Source organism: Lepidochelys olivacea, assembly GCF_965140295.1.
Source record: "Lepidochelys olivacea isolate rLepOli2 genome assembly, chromosome: 2".
Classification (NCBI taxonomy): Eukaryota; Metazoa; Chordata; order Testudines; family Cheloniidae; genus Lepidochelys; species Lepidochelys olivacea.
The window spans coordinates 186,682,116-186,696,658 of NC_140412.1; the positions used below are offsets into that span (position 1 = coordinate 186,682,116).

The window sequence follows — 14,543 nt, forward strand, 5'->3', positions numbered from 1 at the left end:
TCATACATTACATATATTTAACTTAGATCATGTCTCTCTCCAGGAATTAAACATAAATGTATGGACAGTTTTTTTTTCTTTAAAAGAAAAATATTTCAGTGTCTATAAACAATTGTAAGAGCATTTTGAAACTGTTGTAGCTATTAGAAAACTTGGCGTGTGTTGAAGTAAGGACTCTGTGATGTTACTCAAGTTCACTGTACTAGCAATTTACTTCACTACTTCACTGTTAGTTTTGATTCAGTTCAGTGAAGCAAACTGGTGTGCATTGAATTCCAGTTGTAAATTCCACATTGTGGTTCTAGTATAGTGTTTGGTTGTAGTGAAAGAACAGAAGCATCACTCATTGTTTTAATTAACAAATTACTTTGAGCTTTGTGTTTTAAGTGAAAGCCAATTATAAAAATTAATACTGCAACTAAAAAGGTGCTGCATCAGTGGCTTCAATAAAACTGTTTTTTGTAGCTTTTAACATTCTTGTTGTGTCTCAGATGAAAGAAAATCCTGATTTATATTTATAGGATTTTTCTGATCGTTTTTTGTGACAAACCTAGATTGCTTTAAGAGGGCATTCTAATATAATTTTAAAAAGTAAAGAAATTAGAGTTAATTTCACCCTGTTTTATTATATATAAATACATTTTCCAAAAAGTAGTATTGTGATACAGCAGGGCCAGGGAGCAGTGAGAGAGTGGTAGACGGGAGATAAATAAGCTGTAGGCTAATTAAGGTGTGGTTCCCTGTGGACTAGGAAAGGTTACTACAGGCTAATTGGAGCACCTGTAGTCAATTAAGGTCCTGTCAGGAACCTAATAAAAAACCCTGCTTCAGGCAGTCAGGGTTGGTACAAGGAAGGAGAAAGGATCCAGGGTAACCCTACCCAAGGGGGCAGAGGGTAAGAAACCCGTAGGGGTTGAGAGGGGCTGGGCTCAGAGTGAGGAGCAAACCCAGACCCCTTCCCCGCTTCCCTTCTCTACCACCTTCCCGGGTCACTAGCAGGGCCTTAGGCGCCCAAAGACCAGGGACAAGGCGTGGCGTCCTAGCCCCCCACCAAGAAAAGCGCACGACTCCTCATACCAACATTGGCCATTTTGCCACACGATGTATTCACTTCTGAAATTACCGTATCTAGTCTAAATGAAAGCAGAAGACTTCAGAAAACCTGCCTCCCTATGAATTGTATCTACATCTTTTCCCTCTGCCCCTTATTCTCTATTGCCCAGGGGTTTAGGTGTGCTACATCATGAGATGAACCTAAATCTTAAAGGTCTTGTAGAACAGTAAAAGATATTCTCTAGAGAGGAATCACTTAATTTGTTTTCAACAAATCCCTGTTGGAAAACTTCTTTTCCATAAACTGTATTGTAAAAGCAGGCCTATAAATGACCACTAATGTGGTAAACAAATTTATTTTGCTATGAAATAGATACCGCTTGAGAAGTTTTCAGAGTTAGATTTTGCATATCTTTTTTTTAATATATATGGAGAAAATGTCAACCTTTCTGAGGAGAGCTGTAGTCTAGTAGATTGAGCACTTGAGTGAGACTGATATATATATCAATACATTTAGGATATGTCTACACTGCAGTGTAAGCCTAGCATTCAAACGAAGCTCCAGTCTTCACCAGCCTTCTGTCGACATACAAATCGCGCTGACCCATGGTCGTCCCCCCCACCTTCCCCAGGGGCCACAGGGATGTGGTGCCAGCCGCTTCCGGGAGTGGCAGGGCCAGGACAAGCAGGGAGCCCTCCTTAGCCCTGCTGTGCGCCGCTGCCACCCCGGAGCCTCCACCCTGAACCCATCCTGCACCCCAACCCCCTGCCCTGAGTCCCCTGCTGCACCCTGCAGCTTCCTGCACTCCAACCCCTTGCCCTGAGCCCCCTGCTCTGAGCACCCTCCTGCACCCCAACCTCCTTCTCTGAGCCCCTTCGTACACCCCACACCCCTCTTGCTCTCCAACCCCTTGCCCTGAGCCCCTTCCTGCATACTGCACCCCCTCTCACACCCCACACTCCCTTCCCCACCCCAGCCCTCTGCCCCAGTCCTACATTCATGACCCTGCATGCAATTTCCCCACCCAGATGTGGTCCTCGGGCCAAAAAGTTTGCCCACTCCTGGTTTAACAGTTCCTAACCTGGAGTTAGAAATAAGTCTAGATGCCGAAGCCCCAGGTTAACAAAACCCATGGTCTGCTAATTTGAGTTCTTCTAACCCTGGGCTTACATTGCAGCGTATACATAACCTTAGGGCTCAGACGCCTCCTGGGGTCATGCCTTTACAGCGCCGGTTATAGGACCTTGCTGACCCGCCACGCCCTCATTTCCTTCTTACCTCCCATGATGGTTAGCCGGAATGCTTGCTCTTACTTCGGTAGGCATCTCTCTAGTAGTTGAAATTTCATTCTTGTATATAGTTAGTTGATATAGTAGAGGGTAGTTTTACATACAAGTTTCATTTGGGGGTTTGCCTCCACTTTCTTCCTGGTACCAGGGCATGCCTCGGTCTCTGGGTTGTAAACCCTGCGAAGCCAGTGGCAAGCTTATGCCCAAGAGCGACCCCCCGTTCTTCTTGTTTAAAGTGTTTGGGGGAAGCTCATCAAAAAGAATGCTGCAAAATTTGCAGAAGTTTCTGTCCAAGGACACGGAAGGGGAGAGATCAGTGTCTCAAGTTAATCCTCACGGAGGCAGCTCTCCGTCTGCAATTGGAGCCAACCCCGAGCATCTCATCATCTGTGTGGAGCGCACTGGCCCTGCTGACGTGTGAATCGGTGCCGAGGAAGGACTCGAGTAGAGACCCTCGGCACCGACAGGACAGGAGCTAGCACTGCTCACATTCACCGGTGCCTCATAAGAAAAATAGACCTGAAAGGGGTTGCTGCCCTATGCCCAGATGGGCGCAAAAGGAGCCCGCCGCCCTGAGACCCATGTCGGGCTGCGCGACTTCGGTCTCGGCTTCAAGGGTCACGTCGACTCCTGCCCCTACGTGGGACCAGTCGAGTCCAGGCCCCCAATCTTTCACTGGTCAGTGAGGGTTGTGATCTATGGATACTATACATGCCGGAGGCATTCAAGGTGGCAAGAGACCTTATCGCCCTCACGGTGCTGCCCTCCTCCCCTTCCTGGTCTGAAATGGGACAGGGCGTGAGGTCCCCGGTGCCCTCCAGGGGTAAACCCACAACGATTCTGCGCCAGTTGCCATTCCCTCGGCCCCAGTCTCCGGTGCCATTGACGAGCACATGCACGGCAGAGCCTCATCGGTCACCTAACCCTAGATGACGTTTTCCGGAACGGAGTGGCACCGCTCCTTCCTGGTCCTCCTGTACAGAGTCCTCACAACTGGAAGTGGAGTCCTTTCAATCCATATCCAGGAGAAGCAGGAGCTCCAGATTGGACAGGCGGAGATGACACCAGCTGGCTCCGTGGCCGAATCAGTGGTAGCCCCCTGCTCAGTGGCCTTTTTGGACCCCCGGGGCTTTCCGCCAGAGCCAACAGTCCTACTTCAAGTCGGCTTCTGTTGCGTCAGCTGCTTTTTCTGCTCCACCATCCCGGCGCGACCAGGATATTACTGCACTGGCACCAACGCAGTTGGCAACGCCTACATTGATACCAGCGTCCACATCAACCAAGCTGGCTCGGACGTCGTTGCCATCAACTGCGCCAGCTCTGGCACGAGGGGCCGCACCGGAACACTGAGTGCCCTGAGATCCCCTCGGTGCCCAGGGCAGGGAACAGGACCCGCTTGTAGCCAGCGCCTCGTCCTCTCCCAGTGAGGCAGTTGCAGGAATGTCAACGGCCCCTGCTCTGGAGGATAGCAGAGTGCTCCAGCAACTTCTCAGGAGGGTGGCACAGAACCTGGCAATGCAGGCTGAGGAAGTGGTGGAGGCATCGGACACTGTGGTCGACAAACTGGCCTTTTTGGGTCCCTCCTGTTATGAAAACAATTAGTGACAGCACTAAAACTCTCTGGCAGACTCCTGCCTCTTTGCAAAGAGAAATGAGTGAAAGTACTTTGTTCCCTCTAGAGCAGTGGTCGCCAACCCTTCGAGTGCGACCAGCTGGTCTTTCATGGGGAGTCTCCCAGTTGATCGTGATCTCTGGCTGCGGCAGTGCAGTGGGGCTGCCAGTAAGGCAGGCTCCGTGCCTGCCATGGCCCTACGCTGCTCCTGGAAGCAGCCAGCACACCCCATGGCAGGGGTCTCCCTGCGCTGCTCCTGCATGCAAGCACTAACCCCGCAGCTCCCGTTGGCTGGGAATGGGGAACTGTGGCCAATGGGAGCTTTGGGGGCGGTGCCTGCAAAGAGGGGCAGTGCGCAGAGCCCCTTGTCCCCCACTCTTCTCTCCCCCGGGACCTCAGGGGCGCGTTGGCCCCTTCCGGGAGCAGTGTGGGGCCGGGGCAGGCAGGGAGCCTGCCTTAGCCTCACTGCGCTGCTGACAGGGAACTGCCCGAGGTAAGTGCCGCCCGGCGGGAGGCTGCACCCCAACCCTGAGCGCCCTCCCAGATCCAGCACCCCATACCCCCTTTTGTACTCTGAACCCCCTCCTGCACCTTGAGCCTCCTCCCAGAGCCAGCACATCTCCTGCACCCTGACCTCACTGCCCCAGCCTTGACCCCATACCTCCTCCTGCACCCTGACCTTGCTGCCCCAGCCTTGACCCTTCTTCACCTTTGCCCCAGCACCCCCTCCTGCACCCAAACACCCTCCCAGAGTTTGCACCCCATACCCCCTTCTGCACCCAGAACCCCCTCCCATACTGCAAACCCCTTGGGCCCCAGCCCAGAGCCCACGACCCCTCCCAAACTCCACCCCCCTGCCCCAGCCTGGTGAAAGTGAGTGAGGGTGGGGGTGAGCGAGCGATGGGAAGAGGGAAGGATTGAATGGGCGGGGCCTCAGGGAAGGGGAAGGGTAGATCCTGGGTTGCCCTTAAATTGAAAAAGCGATCTGGGGCGTAAAAAGGTTGGAGACCACTGTTCTAGAGGCTGTGAGTACCTTTATACCCACCTACCCTGCCGGCGATGTTCCCTCTAATTTTTTCCATCCATGTGTGGAATACATTTTATGTGCATCAAGGTATGTCCAGATGTGCGACACCAGTAGAAACAAAAACCCTAGAATTAATGTATATTTTAAAAAAGTTGCCATTGGGATAATTACTCTAGCCAGGACAGGTTAGGTATTTTAGAACTTACTACTGAAAATTAAATTTAAGTGTAAAAGAAATAAAAATTATGAAATGCATAGACCAGTCAAAACACGAAAGTAACACACTTCGAAAGAATAAAATTACAAAGAATATTTGTGCATTGCAGGAAGTACCGAGAAGTAACAACGATAATAATACAAGTATGTGGTTGGAGGTGAGTGTGAAAGAAACTCTGTGTGGTGGGTGTGTATGTGCGTGTGGTGGGTGTGTATGTGCAGAGACCCTGTGTGCGTGCGTGACCCAGAGACTGTGTGGGCACGCTACTGGGGAAATCTCAAACAGTGCACTGCCTCTTTAAGAAAGGCGCTCAGTCACTCAGCATTCACCACAGCAGCTCTGAGTCTTGAGCCAGGCTGTCCCCTCTCCCTGCCCTGCAGAGATAGGGTGCAGGGGTGGGGGAAGAAGGACACACTGACATCAGTGCCTCCCCTCTACTTCCCCCACTGTGCACAGCCAGCAGGAAGGTCCTGGGAGCAGCTGCAGGACAGAGGAATGTGGGGGGAAGAAGCACCTGAACACATGGTGCCAGCTGTGTGTGCTCTGCTAATCAGCTGGGCGGCATTTGACTCTCTCATGGGCAGCGGCCCAAGCATGCAGCTTACAGGGAACACAACCGGCCGGACTCCCTAGTGGTGACTGCGGCAAATGAGAGGGAGTGCGAACACCTGTCCACAAAAAATTGGGAAGCAAAAAAATTGGACCTCTTTGGGACGAAAATGTATCCAGCTCCATATATCTAACCGCCGCGCTGTCCTCAGCAGGTACACCTACAACACCTGCAGAGCGATGGCCAAGTTTGCGGAGCTGTTACCAGAGGACTCTAGGGTGGAGTTTTCCTCACTTGTGGAGGAAGGGTAACTGGTTGCCCATGCTTTGCTGCAGGCAGCCCTTGATGTGGCTGACTCAGCATCCCACACTGTGGCCTCAGGGATAGCCATGAAAAGGAGCTCCTGTCTCCAGGTCTCTAGTCTTCCTTACAAGGTCCAGCAGACAATACAGGACCTCCTCTTTGGGGGTTCGGCCCTGATTTCAGAGAAAACAGACTCCTGGCTCCATAACCTGAAGGACTTGGGTCACCCTCAAGTTCCTCGGCCTTCATACTCCGGCTAATCAAAGGAAACACTTTAAGCCGCAGTCCCTGCCTCATTTTTACCAGCAGCAAAATAAGCAAGACTTCTTCCACAGGAGGAATAGAAACAATAGAAGGAGGCCTCATCCTTTGTCAGGCCAGGGCTCTGGTCAGACAAAGCAGTCCTCTGGCCAGAAGCAGAACTTTTGAAGATGTGCCCAGGGGCGACGTGCCAGTCTGGATACTGGATCCATCCCGCCTTACCTTTTTGTGCCAGCTGTCCCCTTTCTACCCTGCGTGGGCCCGTATTACATCAGATCGCTGGGTACTCTGCACAGTAGAAAGGGAATAGTCCCTCCAATTCTATACCCTTCTGCCCTTCCACCCCTACTTCCCCGTCCCTCTTCAGGGACCCTTCTCACTAGCAACTCCTTGCGCAGGAGGTGCACTCACTTCCAATGCTGGGGGCAGTGGCAGAGTTTCCTCAGGCGCTAAGGGGCAAGGGCTTCTATTCCCAGTTTTTCTTAATACCGAAAGCCAAAGGCAGCCTCAGGCCCATCCTAGACGTGCAACATCTCAACAGGTTCATGGAGAAACTGAAGTTCCGCATGGTTTCTTTGGTCTCCATTATCCCTTCCTTGGATCCAGGGACTGGTATGCTGCCCTCGACTTGAAGGATGCTTACTTTCATATTTCAATCATGCCGTCCCACAGAAGGTACCTTAGGTTCATGGTGAACCACAATCATTACCAGTTCAGTCATCCCTTTCAGCCTGTTGGTGGCTCCTCAAGTATTTATCAAGTGCATGGCAGTTGTGGCTGTGTTCCTGTACAAGCGTTGTGTGGAAATCTTCCGTACCTCAATGACTGGTTAATCAAGGGCCGCTCCAGGGCATAAGTGCAGGCACAAGTCAGCTTCATAAGGGCTACTTTCTATGACTTGTGCCGCCTTCTGAATGTACAAAAATCAACCCTATACCCTGTGCAGCAGATAGAGTTTATAGGGGCCGTATTGGACTTTACACAGGCCGTGGGGTACCTCCCGGAATTGTGATTCCCATCCCTGGGTGACATCATTCAAAGCCTCAGGCAGTTCTCTACCACCACAGGAAGGAATTGCCTAAAGCTTCTGGGTCACATGGCTGCTTATAGCTATGTAGTAGAACACGCCAGGCTGAGATTCCGGCCTCTTCAGGCGTGGCTGGTCTCGGTGTATTGCCTGGTTCGGGATGGTCTAGACGAGGTTGTCACTCTACCATGTCCTGTCCTCGAGTCCCTCCTGCAGTGGCTTGAATCACAAGCCATGTGCGCCTGGGTTCCCTTCACCAGACCACAACCAGCCCTCTCACTGGTGATGGACGTGTCAGCGTTGGGGTGGGATGCACTCTTGGGAGACCTCAGGACACCGGGCCTCTGGTCTCAGGCAGAGCTCTCACTTCACATCAACATCAGGGAGCTGAGAGCGGTCCACCTAGCATGCCAAACATTCCAAGTTCATCTGGAAGGGAAGTGTGTATCGGTTATGACAAACAATACAACAGCAATTTTTTATATAAACAGACTGGAATGCACGTTCCTCTCCCCTGTGCTAGGAAGCCCTCAGACTGTGGGACTTTTGCATAACTCACTCAATACACCTGGAGGCATTGTACCTCCCCGAAGTACAGAACGAGTTGGCGGACTGTCTCAGCAGGTCCTTTCATGGCCACAAATCTGTCCTTACGCCTGGATGTCGTGAACACTGTCTTCCAAGAGTGGGGGTTTCCCCAGATAGACTTGTTTGCCATGCAACGCAACAGGAAGGTCCTGAAGTTTTGCTCCTTCTTGAATGACAGCCCAAGCTCCATCATGGACACGTTCCTCCTTCTCTGGAACGGACATCTCTTGTACACGTTTCCTCCCCAATTTCTGGTTCGCAAAGTGCTCCTCAAGGTTTGGAGGGACAAGGCCTCGGTGATATTAATAGCTCCATCCTGGGCCCGTCAACACTGGTACATGTCTTTCCTGGAAATGTCCATGGAAGCCCCAATCACCTTGCCATTCTTCCCGGATTTGATAAGTCAGGATCATGGCTGTCTCCAGCACCTGAACCTTGAATTGCTGCACCTAATGGCTTGGAAGCTCCATTGCTGAATCCAACGAAGCTTGTATGTTCGGACCCAGCCAAACAAGTCCTCCTTGGTAGTAGGAAACCTGGCCAAGTGGAAGAGATTCTCAGTTTGGTCTTCACAATACCTTCCATCTTCAATTCTAGCATCTATACCTATCATTAGATTACCTTCTCCACCTCAAACAGAAAGGGCTTACCCTGTCATTATTAAAGGTACACTTGCCCGCTACCTCGGCCTTCCATTCAGGCGTGGAGGGTCGGTCGGACTTTGTCAACCCGATGGTGAGTTGTTTCCTAACGTTTCCTACTCTCATGCACAACAGCCTGTCCCAGCCTGGGACCTTAACCTGGTCCTTTCCAGACTGATGGGGCTGCCCTTTGAACCGCTGGAGCCATGTTCCTTGCTGTATCTCTCATACAAGATGACATTCCTGGTAGCGATAACATCAGTCAGCAGAGTGTTGGAGCTCAAGGCACTAACTTCTGAGCTTCTGTACACGGTGTTCTGTAAGGACTAGGTTAAGCTCAGACCTTATCCGGCAGAGTACTGAATCCTGCTAAACTGAGAAGAAAACATTTGGGCATGACCAGAAATATGCTGAAGTACATATTTAATGCAGAGATTTTGCCTCCATGATGACAGAGTTGAAAGGAATGTAATAATTTGCACTCATATAGCATTTGCTATCCATAGGATCTCAAAATCCTTCACCAAGGTGCATAAGCATTAAAAAACGGTTACTTACCTTCTCGTAACTGTTCTTTGAGTGTTCATGTGGTGGTCATGTACATTCCAATTAGGTATGCATGCACCACGTGCACAGCAGCCAGAAAGTTTTTCCCCTAGCACTATACATTGGCTCAGGCACCCCCTGGGGTTGCGCCTTTATGGCGCTGGATATAGGGCCCTGTCAACCCGCCATCCCCTCAGTTCCTTCTTGCTGGCTGCTCCAACAGGGGGTAGAAGGATGGGTATTGGAATGACATGAACACCACATCTTAAAGAACAAAGTAGAATTAAATTTGCTTTAAGAACCTCTGAACTTTTTTTCAAAAATGTTACAGGCCTTCTTTATCAAACCGTAAACAAGCCAAATAAATAACCCCAGTCTTTTCCCTTTTAAAACCTTAGGGGCTGTGTTTCTACCAAATAACATCTCTGTTGCATTGAATAAGAAAAAACAGAGTTAGAGCTGACATAAAATAATTTTGCTGTGGATGTGAACTCTCTTTCATCTCCTGCCCTATCACGTTGTTTCCCTGTCCTTCCAAAAAAAGAACAAAAAACAAAGCAAAAATCTGATAACATCAGTTTCAACCACCCTAACCCAAATACTAGCCTAAAAAAGTAATCTGAGGCCTGGTCTACACAAAAATTTGCACCAGAATAACAAAAGGTGTGAAATTACTTAGTTATTTCAGTACTAGTCTGTGTTGACACGAGCCACTCTGATTCCAGCATAAGTGTTCTCACATGCTCTTGCACTGAATAACCTATATAATTTCAATCCACATCTTTTCTACTTCAAGGATGGGTGTTGTGGTGAAGTCAATGGTAAAGAGAGGCAGAGAGAGTTTTGTGGATAAATGAAGTTCTGGTTTTGTCAACTTTAAATTGATGCTATGATTCAGAAGAATTATATAGAAGCCAAGACAGGGGCTTTTGGAAAGAGAGAGTTAGGAGGATGATGACAAGTTTAATGACATAAAGGCAACAATCAGACATGTGACGAGGTGAAATCACTAAGGGAAAGGATGTAGCAGGAGAAGAGGAGTGGACCACGGACAGAATTATGTGGGATCCTCGTGAGGTGAGAGAGCTGAGGAGGACCCACTGAAATGGGAAGTGAAGCAGCAATAATTGGAACGGAGTCTCAAAAGCCAAGGGAAGGAAGGGAAGAATGAAAGGTCTTGCATAGGCAAGAGAGCCAAGGCAGAGATATATAGTGTTTTTGCTTTTATCAAGGGTCTTGATCCCACTTGTCTCCAACCTTAACTGATGTTGTACCATTCATTCTGTCTTCAACTGAGCTTTTCTTTTCCTGGCTATGCCTCCAGTAGTACTGCAATCATTCAGTGGTTTCTTTCCTGTCTTCTGTCAGTCAGCTATTTGGTAGGTGATAGAAATAGGCATCTTTTCTGCAGCATGTATAATAAGGATGAATTAGCTACTATGAAAACCTTTACCTTTGTGATTTGGGTTTTTGTTTACATTTGTAGTATTAATATTGCAGTTTTGTGCTTAATACTATGGTGGTATAAATTTTTTCAGTTATACCAACTCATAGGTTTACTGCCAGCTTTTACTCTCCTTCATTCCCATGGAAATCGATGTTGTATCGCTTCAAGCTGGAGAAGGTGATTTAAAGCACCTCCCCATTTTCAGCGAATAATTGACCATTTCCATGGAAACAGGAGCGACAGCCAACACTAGAGCTGTTAGAACACTTGTTCTGCTGGCTTAGGTTTGTAAATGTGATTTCTTTGAGGATCTGACAGACTTCTAGTTGGGAAATGTAAATGCTGAGAAGAGGGAATTAAAGTAAAAGTAATTTAAAAAAAAACAACTCCAAACTTAACGTTCTCTATTTCTTTCTCCTCTTCAGTGGGCGAAAAGATTTGAGGGTAATCTGAATTGGCTGTCTAGACACAATCTTTGCAGTTATCCCACTTAAGAGCATGTCTCCACTCATAATGCCCATTTTATAAAAATAAAATGTGATAGTATGAGGTGGTGTGTTTAAAGCTTTCTGTATTACAATTTTAGGACAGATATGAGTGGAGAGGCGATGGATGAGTTTATATAGGTTTTTCCGAACAAGTGTCAATAAAAACTTTATAGTATCCCACATCACAAATATGTTTGTTTTGCCACTTATTTTGATTATTTTTAATCTTTTCCTGTGTTTCTCTCTATTGTCTCCATGTAAGTATAGTTGCTGTGGAAGCATTGATGTTACTGATATTTGCAAAGCTCCCAAATGTGGTACAAAATGCATTTATATAAAGGTTTGGGAAATATAGGCATTTGCTGAGACTGTCATGGCTATATGTGTGGTATAAATTATTACATTCATTTTATGACTAGCAAACACAATCCAAGTGGCCAAGAGGTAGTCATGTGATTTTTAGTATTCATTGTTGTTGTCCTAGCTAGCTAATAGTTTTAGGCATCAAAAACTATTGATCAGCAAGACATTAGCTGAGACAGGTTAATGTAACCCTGTGACAAAATATAAAAAAAGACTCTTGGTCTGAATTTTTTTTCTTCCAGCGTTGCTGAATACCTGCATCTCTCACTGATGTAATTTTAATTAAAATTGTTCAGAACTGTCCTTAGTAAATCAGTGCCCCTCCCTTCATATTTGAGATATTTAAAATTATTCCACAGTTAAATGCATATTACACTTGAAGCACCTCTTCTTTCAGGTTTGTCTGCCATGCCATAGGAAACAAATTGGGTGTTGGGGTCAGTTTTTGTTTAAAAAAATATAGGGAATGTACCTTTTAACTACTTACACATTTATTACTTTTTTACAATATTACACTCTTTATACCTGTATTCTTATATTATGTAATATGGAATGTAAGAATATTAAAAAATAACTAAGGACAATAAGTGGAAATAACTCACTTTTCCAGTAGACTTCTTTGGTAGATACGACACCGTTGTAGTCTATATGTATCAAGTGGGAGCGAGCAATCTGTTGCAGGTCTCATTTGAAAAGAAAGGGAAAGATTTTCTTAAGTTTCAAGTAGATTTGAATGCCCCAAATTAAATTATTGTGCATATATCTCTTAAAGCAGTTTGCTTTAAAAAAAAAAAAAAAAGTTTGCAAGTTGTCATCTTAAAAATGCCTATTTTAATAAAGGGACTTCAATATCAAATTAGAAGAACCTTGTATCACTTTTTTGGGCACAAATTTTATATAAAAATCAGATTGTTTTTTCTTTGTATGTAGTTGAGTAGCATGAAGTGGCGTCCTTGTAAATAAGGAAACAAATAGCTATGTTCTTCCTGCATGGAGGCAGATTTGTATGCATTTTTGATCTTTTCTGCTACGAAGCACTTGTCTGTCTGTATGGTACTGGAAAATAAAACTGTTTTGTTTCTTTGTGACAAAAGGTATATTACAGACTCTCTGCAGCTGCATGGTTAATTGAATTTCTGTCTGTCTCCACCAGAAGCAATTCTTGCTTAATGTGACACAGCTTTTGTGCACACAGAAAAGCCTTTGACAAACTGCCTTTGACGTGATTTGTTTACAGCAACCAAAATATTTTTACACAATAAGAGGTTAATTGAGAAGATTTGGAATATTATTTGTGTGCTTCTTGTTTTCTATTTGTAAATAGTAAAAGATAATTATAAAGGCATAAGAATGCCTTTTAAAAGCTGCAAATCAGATAATCCATCAGATCATGTGATGGTCATTGAGTGCAAAGGCATCTTTAGGGAGTAGATGCAGAAAGTGATTACTGAACACATGCCTTGTGTTTTGATGATTGCATTAAATGCTTTCTATGGGACAACGTTCATTGGCTATGAGAGATTTATTTAAATAAAAAACAGGCCAGACCCTTCGTATAGTGGAGGAAAAAAAGAACCGAAATCTACCAGTCTGTGCACCATTATTGTTTAAGATAGAATGATAGTGGATATGCTAGTTTGAAAGCGGTTTTCTGCAAGAGATAGGACTTGTATTTTGAAATGGTGTAGCAGCTGTTGGCTATTGCAGCATAGAGCTGCAGATCTGACAGGGTCACACAGTACTCTGTCTTTATGCTGCACTGGATTGAGGGTGGCGCAGGCACCTACAGTCACTCAGATAGTTGCCGTTACCTGATCTGTTGGTTCATTCAGAAAGCTCCAAGTAGCATCTAAATTGTATAATGGCTGTTGGGGATGGTGAGTAAGATTTTATGGTTATACATGTCCACTTTTTGTGTATGCTTATGTGAGCTGAAACCACCTTTTAATCTTTAAAATATTTTGGACAAATACTAATGTATGTTTTCTGTGGACTGATTGTTTTTTGTAGCTTTGCCATTTTTAGTATATTTAAACTGATAAAATAGAGAATAACCATTTGATTTGCAAGCCAAATACTTAAGTATGTCATTATTTTGTGTGGTGGTTGGGGGGAATGGGGCTGAAGAGGATGTGTTGTGTGTATGTAAATGATGGGGAAATATCCAAATGCTTTATAGTGAGAAGACAGCTTCTGAAGCAAAACCCGATTCTTTTGAAGCAAGGTTTGACCGTATTAAGTGCATCAAAGTCTTCAGTATGCAGGTTGACATCTTATCCTGATGTGCTTAGCATCAGCTGAAGTCCCATCATGCAGGATAATACAAACACCTAAAGGGTTTCTTTAGACACTAAAAATTTTAACCTTAATAAAATATTTTGGTAAATTCTTATTGTAAAATCAGGTCTTTGGACTTTTGTGGCATTTTCTGTAATTGGAATAGTTATTTTAAATAGGTTAAATGTTTCCCATGTGCATTTTGTGTTGACAGTTCTGTTCAACAAATAGAAAAAATGCTACTACCTAAGTGTTTATCTTAACAGAACTGGGTGACATCTGCTGAATCTACTGTGTTAATAAAAAACATGTAAAAGGAGAAGAAAAAAACGTAACCAAACCAATGGTTTACTTTTAGAGCTAAGATATAAATACAGGAAATAAGTGGCAAGTGCTGCTGTATTTTCTTCAGCTACAATAGCATTGTTACATAAACCATTATGAATGGACCAGTATTACAAGAAAGATGCAATAAGTTGGTTATACTTTGATTTGATATAGTGCATGTGGATAAAAATGTGGCATTGCTTGGCTTTGTTTACTTTTGCAGTTTTTCCTCAGGTGCTTGTATAATTGGATAGCCTTGGTAACCTTCTTCTGATTGTTCAGACAGACTTTTAAAAGGCTTATCTGACTTACAATAGATTTTTATATCTCAATACTCAAATTTAATTTAATTTAAATATTTATGTGCTTCTATGTGTGAATATGCATATGTATACTTTTAAAAAATTGTCTTAGAAGACAAGCTTATACTTTAACCTTGCTAAAACATCTACATGTGAATCCTGAAAGAGATGTTCTCCTTTTCTAAGTCACCCTGAAAGTTTTCTGTAGAATTTGAGCTTTTTGA

At 45.4% G+C, this 14,543-nt stretch overlaps 1 protein-coding gene across 27 annotated transcripts in view; it reads left to right on the top strand.

The window, feature by feature from the left end:
- The window catches only part of CLASP2 (cytoplasmic linker associated protein 2), a 265,493-nt gene that overhangs the window by 51,964 nt on the left and 198,986 nt on the right, over positions 1-14,543 (top strand). The window contains exon 1 of one of the 27 annotated variants that reach the window (XM_084618653.1): positions 13,160-13,290. The exons of the other annotated variants lie outside the window; for them this stretch is intronic. Within the exon in view, the coding sequence (XP_084474779.1) occupies positions 13,275-13,290 (16 nt within the window). The 5' untranslated portion in view covers positions 13,160-13,274. Of the gene's footprint in view, positions 1-13,159; positions 13,291-14,543 lie in introns of those variants that run through there. 27 annotated transcript variants of the gene reach the window in all.